Source organism: Heteronotia binoei, chromosome 7 (assembly GCF_032191835.1).
Source record: "Heteronotia binoei isolate CCM8104 ecotype False Entrance Well chromosome 7, APGP_CSIRO_Hbin_v1, whole genome shotgun sequence".
Taxonomy (NCBI): Eukaryota; Metazoa; Chordata; class Lepidosauria; order Squamata; family Gekkonidae; genus Heteronotia; species Heteronotia binoei.
The window spans coordinates 102,713,438-102,731,239 of record NC_083229.1 but is presented as its reverse complement, the minus strand read 5'-3'; the positions used below and the strand labels follow the sequence as shown (position 1 = coordinate 102,731,239).

Genomic DNA, 17,802 nt, shown 5'->3' with positions numbered 1-17,802 from the left:
TGCTCTGCAGGATATGTTTCATGTTAGTGTTCCATTTTGCACAGTCGGGGGTAATTTCGATCCAGTCTTTCCCCATGTTCTCACATAGTCTACTCTTGATAGAATTGGTGCTGCATGTGAACAGTCTGGGGAAAGAGCAGATTATGTTGTGATTCAAGGTGGGAAGGGTGTAGTGTACACCACAACTGCAACATTCAATCTGCAAAGCAGCGCTGTACCTGAAATGGAAGCAATGTGGAGGAGGTAGGGTATAATTACCCTAGATTCCAGTGGACTCCACCCTGCTCTTGGTTGGGCACAGTGACTGCAGAATTAGTCTGTTAAATGTTGCTCAATATGTTTAGTAGCAAGTCACACTGACTTAAAAAAAACCCCTTAATACCAGTATGTTGAGATGTGCTGAAAGAGCTTAAGATGTTTTGATTCCTTCGCATCATTCCTTGTAAGGTACAAATATTCTGTTGGTTTAGTTTCTGTATTTTATTTCTCTCTACGCCTCTGAAAATCAATGCAGTCTTCAGTTGGTAACAGAATTTGAATCACAATACTGTGCCCTAATTATATCTATTTTATTCTCTATGTCAGTGTTTCCCATTTGCAGGGTCATGACCCGGTACTGGGCCATGGAAGCCTACCGGTTCACAAGAAAAACCAAAGCTAGCCCCGCCTCCAGCAAAGCTAGCCCCACCCCATCTCTGTGTTGTGGAGAGAGGAGCTGGACTGCCTCTTCTTCCTTCTCCCCCACTCCCAGTGTTTGAGAGAAAAGCTAGCATCCACTGGCACTTTAGACCCATGAAGTGTTCTTCAAGGTATGAGCTTTCATGTGCCTTGCAGTTTGTTCTTTTGGAGAGATTTCCCTGGGAGGCCTGGGCGGCAAAGAAGGGTGTGTATGTTTTTTTTCAGCCTAGAGGGGCGGGGAGAGGGCATTCCAGTAGCTATTTTTTTTACCAAACGACCCCTGGGCAGAATTTTTGCTGGCTGGGGTCATCTGATGGTGAGGAACACTTTTTTTTCTTTGCCCCCCCCCCCCCTTTTTCACTTCAAGTGATGCTCTGTCTGTATTCTTGGTGCTGGGAGGGAGGGAAGCAACAGTAGGAGGGCTTCTAGTGCCCTGGCCCCACTGGTGGACATTCTGGTGCTTTTGGGGCATTGTATGAGAGAATTTTGAATAGTCCACTGGCCTGATCCAACATGGCTCCTCTTATGTTTATGTTTTCTCTTTCCATGTCTTTCTTTTCCTTTCCTTTCCTTTCCTTCCATTTCATTCTTTTCCTTTCTTTCTTTCCTTCCATTTTTACTGGATGAAACTTTTCTGTTCATCATACTGTTGCTGCAGACCTAGGAGCTCTGCCAATGAAAAGTTGGCACCCCCAGTTGTAGCCAGGTGGCCTTCTATGAGATTTCTGTGTGATATATCTCAACAGCACTGGAAGAGATGGTACTATGCACTTGGCACCATTTTACTGGTCCTGCTTTTAACAGCTGTCTTGACCCCAAAATTAAACTCCTCCTGTAGATATTAAAAAGGATGAAAGTAGTTCACTGGCTAAATATCTGCACAACAGGTTGTTTTTAAAGGCATGGGAAACACAGCCAGTAAAAAACTGCAAGTCCCTCATAAATATCCTTTTTGGGGTAACTGCAGAAAAGCTTATATGAACTTCATATAACTTGAAATCAATTCATTAATTGCAATACAATTCTCTGCTACCTTTCACAGCAATTTTCCCATGTTTAAACCAAATAAAAGTATGAAAAATAGCTGTCGAAATATTTTCTTGAAACCAAGCAAGCTTGGTTGTAGCTTGAGGCAGGGTTCCAGTAGTAGCAGCTGAAGGAAGGGCCTACTAGATGTGTCAGCATATTTTGAGGTAGAGCAGCTGCCAGGGCCCAGTTTGGGTGGTACACAGTGCTGGCTTTCTTGATGGCAATGGCAACAGCACTCCCAATTGCATACACTGGCCAGTGCTGTTGAGGAAGGGATGTGTAGGTGGTGCAGGCAATTGAACATGGACATTAGGAGTGCTTGCAAGCTGGAGAAGAATACACAAACAGATAGGTGCATGCAGGTGTGGGGGTGAAAAGAGGACCGCCCACTTTCCACCCCCATTTTGGCTCAGCATGAGTTTCAGAGAGATTTTTCTGAAAATGAATTTACTTCCGAAGAAGAGGCAGGTTTGGGGGAGTGCCCTGGAAGTGACATCACAGGAAAAGGTGGAGTTTTGGTTCAGTGTGCCCCGGAAGTGACATCACTTGGTCCTTGATACCACAGGAAATGACATAATTCCTGTCTCCCGGCTCCACCCCCAAAGTCTCCTGGCTCCACACCCAAAATTTTAGTGGGCCATGAAGGAGAAGTGTAAAAATAACCTGGCCATGAGAAAGAAAAGTTTGGGAAACCCTGCTCTATATCCTTTTAAAGAATTGCATCATTAATATAAGTTTTAAAGCAGTTGCTTTTTGAAATAACTGAGAAGTTATAACTGCTTTTTTTCAAGTTAATATTACAATTTTTTTTGATTTAGTCCTCCTTTAGTACCATGTTAAATTCAGATAATTAGTTCAACACTTTCCCCAAAGATTCTAACCTGGCTTCATATCTTTGCTAAGTTTGTTCTGGCTCTTTGAGAAATAGTTCAGTACCTGTAAGCACAATGTCATTTAAAAAAAAATGTCTTTCACAAGAAGGGTTTAATGAAGCACTCTATTGAACTGCCAATTGACTAAAGAAACCAAATAAGCACACCTTCCTGAGATATTTAAAAAGTAATTTAGGATTCTGTATTATCATACAGAAGCACAGTTTAGTTCCTGTAATTCTAAAAACCAGCTGCTTTTCATTTTATGAAGTCACAGTAGTACATAGAATCATAGAGTTGGAAGGGACCTCCAGGGTCATCTAGTCCAACCCCCTGCACAATGCAGGAAACTCACAAACACCTCCCTCTAAATTCACAGGATCTTCATTGCTGTCAGATGGCCATCTAGCCTCTGTTTCAAAACCTCCAAAGAAGGAGAGCCCATCACCTCCCAAGAAAACCTGTTCCACTGAGGAATCGCTCTAACAGTCAGGAAGTTCTTCCTAATGTTGAGCCAGAAACTCTTTTGATTTAATTTCAACCCACTGGTTCTGGTCCTACCTTCCGGGGCTACAAAAAACAATTCCACACCATCCTCTATATGACAGCCCTTCAAGTACTTGAAGATGGTGATCATATCACCTCTCAGCCGCCTCCTCTTCAGGCTAAACATCCCCAGCTCCTTCAACCTTTCCTCATAGGACTTGGTCTCCAGACCCCTCACCACCTTTGTTGCCCTCCTCTGGACCCGTTCCAGCTTGTCCATATCCTTCTTAAAATGTGGCGCCCAAAACTGAACACAATACTCCAGGTGAGGTCTTACCAGAGCAGAATAAAGCGATACCATCACATCATGTGATCTAGACACTATACTTCTTTTGATACAGCCCAAAATTGCATCTGCCTTTTTAGCCACTGCATCACATTGTTGACTCATGTTCAGCGTATGATCCACTAAGACTCCTAGATCCTTTTCGCACATACTACTGCTAAGACAAGTCTCCCCCATCCTATAACCATGCATTGGATTTTTCCTACCTAAATGCAGAACTTTATATTTATCCCTGTTAAAATTCATTTTATTGATTTTTAGCCCAGTTTTCCAGCCTGTCAAGGTCATCCTGTTTCTGTCTTCTACTGTGTTTCTAATCCCTCCCAATTTAATATCAGCAAATTTAATAAGCATTCCCTCTTTTATATGCTAATATGTACAGTATTATTAGCATAATAAAAGGTTGGTTACAAATTATCATATTTACCTTATTCTTATGCAGTTCTGTTTCTCTTCTGTCATTTCTATTACCTGCTTTTTTTAAAAGCAGGGGGTACATCTTTTGACATGAAACAAACCTCTTATTACTTGCGCTTTAGTAAATGCATCCATGAAGTTTTGTGGCAGAAACAACCAATGGTGTCTTAAGAATTGCACCATTTGTGTGCTGTGGGACAGGGTTCAGAACACACAACTTAATACAGGAATTATATTAGCTAATTAGTAGCTAATAAACTACTGTGGAAAGCCTAAAGGAGTGCAAACTTTTCTGTGGCTTAGTAATGAAGAACTTGCTTTGCATACCGAAGGTCCCAGGTTCAGTCCCTAACAGCTCCAATTAAAATAATTGGGTACGCAATGATGTGAAAGACTGAGCTCCCCAAAAGCTGCTGCCAGTCAGAGTAGACAGCAGAGTGTGATAAATCAATGGTTTTACTTGGCACAAGGCAGCTTAATGTGCTCATGCTGTGCTGATGGATAAAATACTATAGAAACAGCAAACGAACAAGGATTGTAAGTTTATTCACACTATAATTAAAGAGTCTGCTTGGAATTGAAACCTAGTTTTAAATCTTGAGAAAACTTGTTGGAATAAGAATTTTTCCTTTAGTGCAAGAATAACCTCTGCAGATGTTCATAGCTTTTTCTACTGCAGCTACTACTGTGTACAAAGGTAGCTTATTCATCACAGACAGTTTTAAAAATAAAATTGACTGTATTAAATTCTGTATAATTGAAGAAGCTATTTACAGACTGCAAGTTTGAATAGTACATGATTTTTTCCCGTCGTCTTGATGTCTTCAGGGCTGTGCCAAAACAGTAATGGAACTGAATTAATATTGGGAAAGAAAAACCAAGTACCACTTCAGCATCTACATATGTTTTCATAGGGCATACTTTAACATTCAGTTGAATGATAGTACAAATAGGAAAAACAGAGCCACATTTTCATTAATAAGCATGCTGTCCTTGCTCTACAAACAGGCCAGCTTGTCTTTCAGTCAGTCATATACTAACTGATGGCTTTTATATTCTCAATGGGGCAGGAGCTTTTGTACACAACATCATTTATTTATTTTATAATCTGCCCTTCTCACTGATAAGTGTACATCAATATGATCAACAGGATGGGATGTCCAGTAAATAAATGGGGTTTGGGTTGAATACACCCCTCATTATACTCATTTGGAATGACTTCCAGATAAGCATGCAAATAATTGCATTGCATATCCAGAATGTAGTATGTATTGCAGGTTTACATTTCTTCAAACTGCAGATTATAAGCTTCTACTTCATGTCCTGAAGTTTCTTCCCTTCCTCTTTTTTTTCTTAAGAGTTCTGAGGAGCTTGCAAGCTTGCTCAGTTATATAATATTTTGGTACATGCTAATAAAAAGAACTGACTGGCTTCAGTGGGCTATGCTATTAGTTTTATACTAAAAAATACAATGCCATGGAAAGGTCAGGAAGCTTTCCCTCCTCTTCCTCAACTGGCCTTTATTCTAGTGCTCCTAATATTTTTATCTAAATATAAAGATTATTTCTGTATTTAATTGAATACAAGATTTTTAAACTTTTCAGGAGCTTTTAAAAAGAAATAATCACCTTAAATTTGGATACAAATATGCTGCAATTGCAGAGAGACAAATGGGCATTCAGCTTGGTCTCACAGGCTGGAAATGCTACTGATGCACTTTTCTTAATGTTTTCTGGCTTGGCCAGGAAACGCAGAGAGAGAGAAAGGCCAGTCTCCTTTAGCTGGGGAAGATGCTTTCTGACTCTGAATCAACTGGGCCAGTAGAATTGCCAAGGCAATCCTGGCTGCTGTTGGCAAGAGAGCCCTCCAAAGCTTGGGTTGGAAGGCTGGGAAGATACACACTGGTTGGAGGACACCTTTGCCTCACTCTTGGGGGTGTCATTTTAAGTTCAACATTATCTGTTTCTATGTATTGCATCTTTTAAAGGGAGTGCTCTTATATTTTGGGTCATCTTCCTTTTGAGTAACTATAATAGCAACAATTTTTACAAAGCAAGATTCTTACCCTTAGTTCTTCACTGGCATTTTCTACACCAGCTTGTGCCAAGAGTCCATTAACGTGTTTTTCAAGATCATCTATACGCTCACCCATGTCTTCCAGTAAAAGGTTAAAGAGCATTATAGTATTCTATGTCTTTATAAAATAAATATAATAATGTAAAAAGGGGAAGAGGTCTGTTGCTTTCATCAGGAATGTTCTAATTCTCAATGTTTTCATGTAAACTGACGATTCAGCAATCATAAATTGACTTGTACTGAAAAAAAATGGGCTGGATTGCTCATTTCAAATAATTAAAATAGTATAAAATGATAGTTTACTAGATCCTCTTAAGAAGCAAGTCAAGTGTGTGATCTGAAATAACAGTGTTGCACAGAAGGTATATTGTTACCAACTTGTATTTCCTTAATGTTGCAAAATAATATTTAACTTGAGACACCAATTTTCAGTACTGTGGAACTGATGAAGTAGAATTTTAATACAGTTATATTTATGTCTAAACTTCTCCCAAGTACTTTTCAGGACCTCATCAATTATATGCGGAGAGCATACAAACTATTTATTTCATGTGTAAGTAAATGTTCTTAGCGATTATGTACCACTTTGACATAGACGTGGCTGCAGGGCTTTATTTGTAACAGGAACTCCTTTGCATATTACGCTACACATCCCTAATGTAGCCAATTCTCCTGGAGCTTACAGTAGGCCCTGTACTAAGAGCCCTGTAAGCTCTTGAAGGATTGGCTACTGAGGTGTGTGGACTAATATGCAAAGGAGTTCCTGCTACAAAAAAAGCCCTGTGTGGCTGTAATATGTAACATTTAGTCATGAGATTGTAAGATGCCTTAAGAAATCTTCAGACTTGAGGTACATTGTTCATCAGTTTTTTGCTGCATCATATTAGTAGAACACATGAGCTTTGCATACTTTATTGCTATTTGTTTTTAAAATTAGCATGACTTTGCCTAAGTGGATGATTATGTATAAGACCTTTCAGAATGGATACTTTTTAAATGATTATGGTAATTATTAGTCAAATGTTCTTTACAAATGGCTTAACTGTAATTAACACTGCAAGATTTGCACTACTCTGTTGTACAGAGATAACTGAAAAGGATATTTCGTAGCGCTAATTTGTCAGCCAACACTTGAACATTATCATGCACCTGCTGTAGTAGATTTTCTGCCTGGAAAAAAATTGAAAGATTATTAGCAAATGATATCATTATGTTGGGAAAAAAATCCATCAATTTGTTGTAATAATAAAATGGCATATAGAAGTGCATGTACTTTGTTTCATCACACTGGAACAAGTAGTTTTTCTAATGCTGGTTATAGGAAGCTATTTTCTTCATAGCAAATAATACACAGTTGTAGAGTTTTGTTTCAAACTGTAATATATGAAGGGAAGCAGAAACTCCAGACTACCTAAGAATAAAACACTTTTATTTTCCAAAAATACCCAAAGTCGCAAAACATTTGGAGAAATGACATATCTAGCACTAGACTGAGAAAGTCTTCACAGGTATGTCCTTCACAAGTAGCTGGTATATCACCTCTTGATAACTTTTATGGGGATATTGAGCAGCCTAACATGTTTTGTACAATCAAATTTTGCCAAGTTGTAAATGATCAGTTTGCATATAGTTGGATGCCAAATGAACATCTATAATGTGCTAAATGATATATATCTTAAAAAACAAACAAACCTTAAATGTATTGTCCATAATCCACTTACGTCTTGAGTTGGGTGTGCTTCTTTTAAGAGATTTTGAAAATGATGGGTACACAAACTATTTTGACATGTTAAGGTATAATTTCAAGATAACCATAAAACTTAAGGATAGACAAATTACCTCCATAGCACTACCAGCAGTAACTCTCAAGAGATGAAATTTTGTAAGTATTATTCATTGTTATTATGCAAAATTAACGAATTGCCTCATGCAAAAATTTGGAACACTGAAATTGATTTATTTAAAATATTTACGGGGGTCATGTTCAAATTTCCAAACATTTTTATTATAATGTACACACTTTTACAAATTAAAACTTTTTAACATCACTGGAGTATGTTTAGTCTTCATGTTAAGATAAGTAGAATTCATATGAGAACAACTGCAGCAAAAAAAAAAATCCCTTGTATGTGTGCCATTTTTTATGATCTATTCATAATCCTTAAAAGGGAAGAAATTAAATGGTTGTAATAATGAAATAATGTTGGAGATTAATAAACACAAACTATTTTAGAACACATTCTTATCTGATGCTCTTTGTAATTTATTGTAAGAAGACTTATAGGAATTAGAAGTAGACTGCCTTATTTGACTAGCATCCAGCAAGAAACCAGCTGTTTGTTGTTGTTTTTTTGGTGAATGGTGCAAAGCTGAAGAAGGCAAAACAACTAGCATCCTGTTAAATGTAATGGAATATTTCTGAGGGACAACTGTTAAGAGGGAGGGGAGAGACTCGTTTTTAAGGAAGCTCCCCACCCTTTGCCCTCAGCCACCTGAAAGGCAAACATGCAGGTTCATCACTGCTCAGCACTCTAGTTTTTGCCTAGTGGGACCAGTGTTCCCTCAAAACTGAGTTAGCATGAGCTAGCTCACACATTTTTAGCTTCCAGCTCACACATTTTTGCCTTGGTTCAGGAAGGATGACCCCAGAGCACACTAATATATGCAGTAGCTCACAACTTTAATGCCAGGCAGTGGCTCACAAAGTAGAATTTTTGCTCACAAGACTCTACAGCTTAGAGGGAACATTGGGTGGGACTCGTTAAAGCTCCAGAGCCCGACAGGCAAACAAACGTAAGCTTTTCCTCCATCCTTAGATGTGTTCATCTTTCCACTCAGAAAGCTGTTAGGTCCACCACGTCTTATTTGCAGCCCGGTGCGCAAACGGCGTTGTTCGCTTTTTAACAGGCGAGCGGCTGGCTGCGGCCACTGAAGCCTCTACTCCCCCCGGCTCAGGAATTTCGGCCGCGCCACTGCTTTGTGAATCGCCCCCTCGATGCACGCGCCCTCCGCGAAGCGCAAACCAGGCAGCGCAGGGGGTAGCGCCCGTCAGCCTCCCCGCACTCACAAACTGAGAGAGGTCCCTGGCGCTTTGGGGGTCGTTGTCCGCCATCTCCCGCCCGCCTGCTGCTCTTCAGCACAGCGCCCGGCCGCCCGCTCCAGTGTTTTCCCTCTGCCAACTGGCGCCGCCCCAAACGGCAACGTGACCTCCTTCCTTCCGTGCCGCCTTCCAGCGGCGCCAAGAGCATAGGTGACAAGGGAAGCCCCGCCTATGGCGGCAGGAGGGACGTCCCAGCAGCACAGGCGCCTGCAGTGCCAGGCCGGGTGACGCCCTCTTCCGCTGGGGAGGGGCTTGTGGCGGGCGAGGCGCTCTCGCTTGCTCGCTCTCTTCCCTCGCGAGTCGTGTCAAGTAGCCTGACAGACTGGTCTGCTGCCAGCTCTGAGCAGAAAAACTGGGTAGGATCTCCCCACGTGCGTTAAGCGAAATTTCGAAGTAACATCGTGAGAGTTTCGTTTGTGCCTCGGATTCGACCCGGGCATCTGCCTTCCAAGAGAGGAACCCTGCCGACGTACCATTAAATAAAAAAGGAGCCATGATTCGGCTGCGGAATGCATTTCCAGCAGCATTGAGCAACACTGTAGGAAAGTGCTCAGCTGTTCGAGTTGTCAGCTCTGGGCTGGAAAGTATCTTCAGTTTTTTAGCCTCCGGTTCACATATTTTTGTCTTAGCTCAGGAAGGATGGCCCCAGAGCAAACTAACTGATGCTGTAGCCAATTTGCTCACTCACAACTTTAATGTCAGTAGCTCACAAAGTGGAATTTTTGTTCACAAGACTCCGCAGCATTGCTTGAAGGACATCTGGAGATATAAGAGGTGGGATGGGCATTTCACCCTGTTCTCCAGAGCAGTATCAGGGGTAGGGATGGACATGAACATTTTTGTGGTTTGGTTTGTGATTCATGACTGAACCATGAACTTATACAATTGGAAGGTTGGTTTGCAAACCAAATTGTTTTGTATGGGTTCATTACCCTTGCTGCTTTCTGTGGGGAGCAGAAAGGGTTTTAAATGGCTTTGAGCTGAACCCAATAAACCCCCTTTAAATAGCGGAACCGCCCAGAGGTGAGCAGTTTAAAGGGACTTTATTGGGCAGCAAGCCCAGGACTGGCTGCCAAATATTCCCCTTTAAACAGCTAAGCAGCATAGAGCAGTTTAAACTTTAAAGGGTATTCAACCAGATTGATATCTTACCACATGGCTCTACAGAATCCTTAAGACCAGGGGTCCCCAACCGTTGGACCATGGACCAGTACCAGTCTGTGGTCTGTTAGTAACCAGGCCACAGAGTGAGGCAGAGCAACCCCACCACCCCTTTTGCTGAAAGAGGCAGCTTGGCCTTGCTCCGAAGCACCACCTCTTTCACCTGCCAGGTCCCAGGTGGGCAGAAGGGGCATCGCAGCAGCGAACTTCACCTACCCACATTTAAAGACCCACATATGGGGCAGGGACAAAGCAGTGGAGCAGCCTGGGGTGGCAAAAACCCCAGCATACCCCCCCACCGGTCCGTGGAAGAATTGTCTTCCATGAAACTGGTCCCTGATGCCAAAAAAGTTGGGGCCCACTGCTCAAGACAGTTCACAACATAATAGCAACCTTACTGTAAAATGAATCCCTTTCCACCAGTTGGGAGCCCCAACTGCTCAGCTGTTTTGGAGGCTTTCTGCTTTGGCCAGGAACTGGCATAAACCTCATGAACTGCCTTAAAAATTCGTAGAAGTCCATGAAGGTAGACCCATCATGGATGTTGGCTCCTAATCCACAAACAGGGCAACATTCATCACGAATTTTGGTTCGTGGTTCGGTTGGTGCCCATCCCTAATCAGGGGCCTTATATTAACCAACACTAAAATAAGGGACATCCTAGAGCTGTAGGAGGACATCTAATGTGATGGCGATCAGGACTAGGACTCCTGCAAGGAGTCTGTGCTATTATTCAGTGAAATTTTAAAATAACTTTTTTTTGAATTGCTGGATTCCATGTGGTATCTCAAAGTTCTCTCATTTACAAAAGCAGTTTGCTATTTATCCTGGGGAGGGGTGTTGCTATTCAAGGAAAAATGGTTTAAAGTATGTAGCTAGTTTCACAGGTTTTGGGATGCTGGCCATCATGTTTGGAAGTTCAGGACATTGTATTCTGTGGTGCTGTCATTCCCTAATAAGGCACTGTTAAAAATAAGACATGCCTGGCAACCATACTGAAGACACACACAGTTTGTCTCTCAAATGTTCCTAGTCACTCTTGAGCACACAGATGGCTTCCACGCCTTGAGGAAAATATGCCAGAGAGGCTGGCAGACAAGTTATACCAGTGCTGTACACAGTAGCCACCTTTCTTTGAACTTTCTGGGAGCAATCTAAAAGTCATTTTGGATAATCAGAAGTTTGGGTAAACAGAGGTGATATTTACCTTGGGCTGTATGTGTGCATTTATAACGGAGGAACATTGTGGAATAGGATTCTCAAGTTATTCATTATTGATTTTTTTATAAGTATGGTCCTTATAGTAATCTTCACAATTGTTTTAGATTTGTCATTCATCAACAGCGTTTCAGTTATTATAGTTAGAGAGCTAAGAAAAGAATTACTTTCCCAAACTGGTCAATAAAATTAATGTCCAGATTCCAATTTTCTTCATAATAATATTATTATTTTAAATGTATTATGCTTAGTAGACTAGTATGCTAAGGGCTGTACCCAGAAGTGATAAAATCCCCTATCCAAATGGCTTTTCCCATATATTGGAAAGGGAAGAGGTCAAGGATTGGCAAATGAGTTGTGAGAGAATGAGGGATGACATCTGATGACAACTTTTTAGAAATTTCCATTTAGCCAAGCAGGCCTCATTTTGGGCAGGATCTCACAGGAGCAGAGCTCAGGAACCTCTAAATTTTATTGTGCTCTTTCTTTCTTCCACCCTCCCTAAATACTTGCTTCTGGGCTCCATTGTTCAACCCCCCTGTGAGAATTTGGCTGAACCCTTAAGATCTGACAAACTTTTAAATATTTTTCCTCACAAAAATGGGGAAATAGCCAAAGCATATAAAGCAGACAGATGGAAATCGTCCTCATGCCACTGTGGTCACATAGGAGAAAGTAATTTTAAAAGTGTGATGAGGATAAGGTTATGAATATTATAATTCAAGATGCATTTTAAGGTAGATGCTAAGCTGATATAATTGAGTACACCCTGCAATGATGTCAGGGGTGTGTGGCATATACAAATGAGGCATGCAAATAAATTGTGCTAATGAGCTCCGGCCCCTCTTTTTCTATGAAATAACTCCTGCCAAGAGTTTAAATTTTTAAACTTGTGCTGTTGACCATGTGCAGTGCCACTGATGCTAGCTGAAGAAAGCAGGACATTGCCAGAGGAGTTCTGGTTTCATGCTGTACTATTAATCTCACAGCTGCCTTACCATGGGTGCTGGAGTTCATGCAAGAAGTTCCCTTGCTGTTCAGATATGCCTTGAGAAATGGAGACAAGAAGAAGAAGATAGTGGCTGAAGTCTGATTCCAAGGTAGGCAACAGGGAGATCTTCAGTCTTTGACAGCTGTTTAGATTGATTCATTATACTTGGGCTGATATATAAGCAAGTGTGATAGAACAAGATACTTGATAAATGTCAAATGAGATACATGACCTCTGTGTTGTTTGTTACTTAGATTAACATGTAAAGCTATTTATAGAACAAACTTTCTTCTGATGTTTCTCAGATCCAGTGACAGTAGTCTACTTTATAATTTGAAATAGAAAAAAAAGTGCTGTATTCTAATCAGACTATATCAGATAATGTTGAAATACAATACATGCCACTTTCTGGATCATGTTCAGCTGTTTGGTGTTAGTTTGTTATTAACCTACCTGCATTAGTAAGGAACATATTGCTTATTTAATACTCACAAACTAGGTTTCATCTCTGACAGATACAGCATTGTGTAGTGTTACTGAGGAATGAAGGATACTTTCTGATACCGATACTTTCACAGAGTTAAAGTGATATAATCTGTTCAGGACAAGAAGTTTCAAAAACAGAATTAATTTTTGAAATTGGAATGCCATGCTATGGGAGCAACACAAGTGTACTCTGTGGAGTTTACTGCCAGGAAAGTATTATTAAGATTGCACTGTTCATGTTCTTTCCAACATACATACATACATGGCTTTTTTGAGCAGGAATGCACAGGAATGCAGTTCCAGCTGGGTTGGTGTCAGAGGATGTGGCCTAATCCTGCTAGGCTTTTTCTACAAAAAATGCCCTGCATACATACAACAGACTCCAAGTTTACAGATTAATGTCTGATGTCTGATGTGTAAATGCTGATGTCTGTCAACCGTCAAATTAAAGCTTAAGCAGAGGAAAGGAGGAAAAAGGAGATCCAAGAGTGTCTGAGGATTTAATTTCAAATATTTTGACCTCTAGGTATTTAAAATAGAGTTGAATTTACCCTAAATTGTTTTGCAGACATATTGCCTAGGTGTATTTATATATCTATATCTTTCTCAGTTTTATTGTCCTTATCTTTTGCCAGAAAAGTATTATGCAAGGCAGAAGATAAATGCTTAAACATAGGATTACATTGTTTGGCAAGTTTAGGCCAATCCTTATCCTGTTCTCCCTCTACCATTTCCTTTTGCTCCCCAGTTCTGTGATGCAACAGTGTTGTGTAATGCTGTGCTGATGCATCATTTGATGAAAATTATTCTCAGTTTCAAGTTGTGCTAATAAATAATATAGTGGGACCTGCTGAGAGAGCTTTTACAGCAGCTGCCCTTTCAAAGACAACTCCTGTGAGAGCTATGGCTGACCCAAGACCATTCCAGCAGCTGCAAGTGAAGGAGTGGGGAATCAATAGGGATATTGGCTGTATATCTCATTACATATGCTTTACCCATTTTCACTATATTTTATTGTATTCCTTTTTCCTATGGCAAACTAGAATTATGTTAGGTGGACAAGAACATCACTATCCAATGCAACCAAAGTCCCTGTTTGAGTGTGTCAATACAGCTAAAAGAGAAATACATTGGATTTTAATCTAAGGGACTGCAAAATCCCGAAGGTGCTGAATTTCTTGCTGCTCAGAAAAGGCGCCAGCCTTTTGGAAGGAATAAAAGTGAGCTCGCTGGGCAGGACATAGATCTTGTGGTTGGTTTTGTCGGTCTGCCGTGAAACCGCTGTGAAAGCAACGTCACCCCAGAGTCGGAAACGACTGGTGCTTGCACAGGGGACCTTTCCTTTCCTTGTCAGTGAAACGATAGTATGTTCATTGTTCTTCTTCGATTGCTGGTGATGATTTCGGTGGTAGTTTTAAAAGTATTTGGAAAGCATCTCGTAGCACAAGAGATTACTCTGCAGGATACTTCTTCGGCATTTTCCTTACCATCTTCTTGTCCCTGGAAGGGACGCGCCCCACCGTTGCGGACGAGACATCGGCGCAAACGTGTCCCCGCCCTTTATAAAGAATGCAGAGAACCTTGCGCCTTTTCTCCTTTTCCCTCGAGTCCTTCGCCTCCAGCGCCGCCGTCTCGCTAGGACCCAGAGGAAGAAGAACCAGGAAGAGGGCGGTTCTTTCCATTGACGGAGGCGCTTCTGGCTAGCGTGATGTCACAGAGGCAGTGCTGCTCCTCTCGCTCCTGGATGCTGCTGCTGCTGCTGCTTCTTATTGTCACCAATCGCTCGGGAAGAGAGAGAGAGGCGACAGGGCGGCTTGTCGTGGTGGGAGCAGCAGCCCGAGAAGGCAGCGCGGCTGCAGCAAGGAGCGTCTGGGGCGGCGACGTCGTCGGCCGTGGCCGCTGCAGCCGGCGGGAAGGAGAGATGCGGCGGTCTCGGTTGAAGGAGGGCCCCTCCGGTTGGTAACTCTTGCTGAGAAGCGGCAGCAGGAGCCAAGGTGAGCAGAGGAGGGTGGCGGCTGCTGCTGCTGCCAGAAGTCACGCCCCAAACCACATTTTTCCTGTTTAGGTGGCTGGGTTTAGATTCCCCCCGCCCCCAATTCCTGTCCTCCTGGTGCTGGCTTTGCTTTTCCTCTGGGGCAGGACTAGAGGAAGGAAGGCAGTTTGGTGGAGTTTGCTAGGAGGGGTGTGTGAAGGCACCGGGGAGAGGACTGCTTGCTTGGAGCCTGGACTACAAAGGACAGTGGACAGTGAAGGCACTCACTTTCTGTAGGAGGAGGAGGAGGAAGAAGGGGGAACGCCTTGAATTGCGTTGACCTGACCGTTGCTAGTGTACACAAGTTCTGCTTTGTCCTCTCGAAGTGGGACGGCTCCCCAGTGTGGGAGTCTCCATCACTTCCTTTTCCAGCAGCTCAAAGTTAAGCTTGTGTTCAGCGGTATATATGAAAGAACAGTGAGGGGCTATCACAACAGTAGAATCTTGAAGAACTGCAGTCGTAGACATTCTTTGCAGCCCTTTTTCAGAGCAGACAGTTTAAAAAGGAAATCTCACTTTCTCTTTCTCACAGGCACCATTTCTTCCTTATGGCAGTCTTTTCTCTCTCCCCCCCTCCTCTTTGCTTGCTTTTCCATTCTTAAATCTGCCAAGCAATTAGAACCTTTGTAAAATGTTTGCATGCAGTCTCCTTCAGTTGCTTACCCAACTGCTGGAGTAGATTGGTATTTGATTTACATTTATCACTTTTTGGTTGGAAGTCAGTGGCCTCACTGGAATTTCTCCTCACATGAAGGATCTTGCAGATAGTTTCACATGTTGGTCATGACACAGTCCTCTCTGAAACACCTTCAGAAGTGGAATGGCCTCAGGGGTGTCAGCTCACAGACTAAAAATACTGTTGACAAGTTTCACTCATCAGAAATTGTCTAATGTTATTTTCATCCTGGAAAAGGTGGTTGCGTTCTCTGGATTTTCAGAGCTTGCATGAAGCTCTGCAACTCAGTTTTCCAAGACTGATTATCTACTTGAAGCAGCCATAATCCCATTCCCGGTGGAAGCAGGTCAATATCAAAAAATCAATTTCTGTGAAACACCATCTTGTTTTACTACTGTTGATTAACAGTCATCCTCATAAGTGAAATTGCACCCTTTTAAGTCAATAGATTTGGAAGACAGTGACCCCAGTCAGTTATCCTGACCCTGAAAATGGACACATGTTTGTAAATAGCACCATACAGCTCTTGTTCATTACATTGTTATGGGAGTATAGCATTCTTTGTTATATTTGAGAAATTCTGGAACCAGTAGTCTATTGAATGAACTCTTTATTTCCTGATTGACATGGGGCTGTTATGTTTTTGTAATGTGCAAAGACAACTTTGCCTCAGGGTGATAAACTTTCACAGTCTTAAACTCAATCAGGTTCCCAAGTCAAACAATAACATGGTAGATCTGGCACACAGTGAGGCTGGACTTAACTCTGGCTCATTTTTCTAGGTGCCTTGTAATATGACTAACTTGTGATGAGATCACTTTGTATTCTCTGGCTCAAGCACTTCCACGTGAGCCTCTGCTATTGTGAGTTTTCCCTCTCTTTTTTTTGTTAGGGTTATGTGAAGAATACACACATGCCGTGAGAAGATTGATACAAATAAAATTCACCCAGCCTGAGGAAGAAGTAAAAAGGAGATCCATTTCTAGCAGCCTCCCCAATGTTGAGGGACTTTCTCCTGCCCATCATGGAGGCAGATGGCTGGGAGTGGCTGGTGGCTCCAGTTCAGCAGCTGATATCCTGGGGTGCATCAGCAGCCATGATATTTGGAGGTGTGGTGCCCTACATCCCTCAGTATCGGGATATTAAAAGGACACAGAATGCAGAGGGCTTCTCAACCTACGTGTGCTTAGTGTTACTAGTTGCAAACATTTTAAGGATCCTTTTTTGGTAAGTTGACTGGCTTTTTTAAAAAATAGGAATGTTTTTCTTCATTTTAGCTTTTGTGGAACATAAACATGATGATAACCAGGGCTTTTTTGTTGCAGGAACTTCTTTGTATATTAGGCCATACCCCCCTGATGTAGCCAATCCTCCATGAGCTTGCAGTAGGCCCTGTAAGAAGAGCCCTGTAAGCTGTTGGGGGATTGGCTACAACAGGGATGTGTGGCCTAATATGCAAAGGAGTTCCTGCTACTAAAAAGGCCTTATGATACTGTGAATGAAATATGCTTATGATGCTGTGCAGAATTCATCTCTAGTATGAACAAGGAAAAGTGATTTGGGCAGCTGCATTTTGTTTATTATGAGTTTCTGTGTTTGTCTTTAAAGATACACAGAACATATTTCATATGAAACTTGAGTGAGGATGCTTTGGACAAGCTGAGACAGTGGGAAAATATCTTCTTTTTTTGTTCTCTAAAACTGTGGTATTACATGAAGTTATACTGAGGCTATTGTATCAGAAAACTTGTGTGGCCTTGAGCTGTTGGAAAGGCAAATATAAGCCTGAATAAAAACTATTTTGCTAAACAGGTTTTGAAGTTAGCTGTGGAGCCCATTACAACAATGGTGTCAAAGAATTTTGGAAAATGAAACCATAATAATAATAATAAAGAATGAGAGTGAGAGAAAAGAGATTGAATTTATACCCAGATCTTCACTTGGCATCTCAGTGGCTTACGATCTCCATTCCCTTCTGTTCCCCACAACAGACACCCTGTGAGGAAGGTGGGCTGAGCGAGCTCTCTGCAGGGCTGGCTTTAAGGTGTCTTGCGCCCGAGCCAAGGCCCTGCCCCATCTTCCCGTGCCTGTCCCCTTCCTCCTCCCACCCTCACCCCCAGCAAGGGCGAGTGCAGCAGCGTGGCTCCTGCACTTCAGAGCATGCACACCGCCTGGCTGCCATTGTTCAGTCTCCCCTCCAGAAGACTTGAGCAATGGCAGCGGGGTGGTGTGCA

General features: G+C 42.0%; 2 protein-coding genes across 3 annotated transcripts in view; one reads left to right on the top strand and one right to left on the bottom strand.

The window, feature by feature from the left end:
- Window positions 1-4,355: 4,355 nt before the first annotated feature.
- On the bottom strand, window positions 4,356-9,311 carry HSBP1L1 (heat shock factor binding protein 1 like 1). The gene is made up of 4 exons (XM_060242988.1): window positions 8,972-9,311; window positions 7,008-7,074; window positions 5,894-5,988; window positions 4,356-4,658 (listed from the first exon to the last, which is right to left on the bottom strand). Exons 1-4 carry the CDS (start codon window positions 9,014-9,016, stop codon window positions 4,653-4,655), a joined length of 213 nt encoding a protein of 70 aa, XP_060098971.1. The 5' UTR covers window positions 9,017-9,311; the 3' UTR covers window positions 4,356-4,652.
- Window positions 9,312-14,543: 5,232 nt separating this feature from the next.
- SLC66A2 (solute carrier family 66 member 2) overlaps window positions 14,544-17,802 on the top strand; it is an 85,103-nt gene continuing 81,844 nt past the window's right edge. The window contains exons 1-2 of one of the 2 annotated variants that reach the window (XM_060244101.1): window positions 14,544-14,854; window positions 16,461-16,795. In XM_060244101.1, the coding sequence (XP_060100084.1) occupies window positions 16,566-16,795 (230 nt within the window). In that variant the 5' untranslated portion in view covers window positions 14,544-14,854; window positions 16,461-16,565. Of the gene's footprint in view, window positions 14,855-16,460; window positions 16,796-17,802 lie in introns of those variants that run through there. The other variant, XM_060244102.1, reaches the window with a different exon arrangement.

What these genes read in the sequence shown, in the direction of transcription:
- HSBP1L1 (XM_060242988.1), bottom strand. Translation starts at nt 9,016, where the DNA reads ATGGCGGACAACGACCCCCAAAGCGCCAGGGACCTCTCTCAGTTT. An exon ending in CCAGGGACCTCTCTCAGTTT is followed by an intron (nt 7,075 to 8,971) that starts GTGAGTGCGGGG and finishes ATTTTTTTCCAG; the next exon opens with GCAGAAAATCTACTACAGCA. An exon ending in TGACAAATTAGCGCTACGAA is followed by an intron (nt 5,989 to 7,007) that starts ATATCCTTTTCA and finishes TTAACCTTTTAC; the next exon opens with TGGAAGACATGGGTGAGCGT.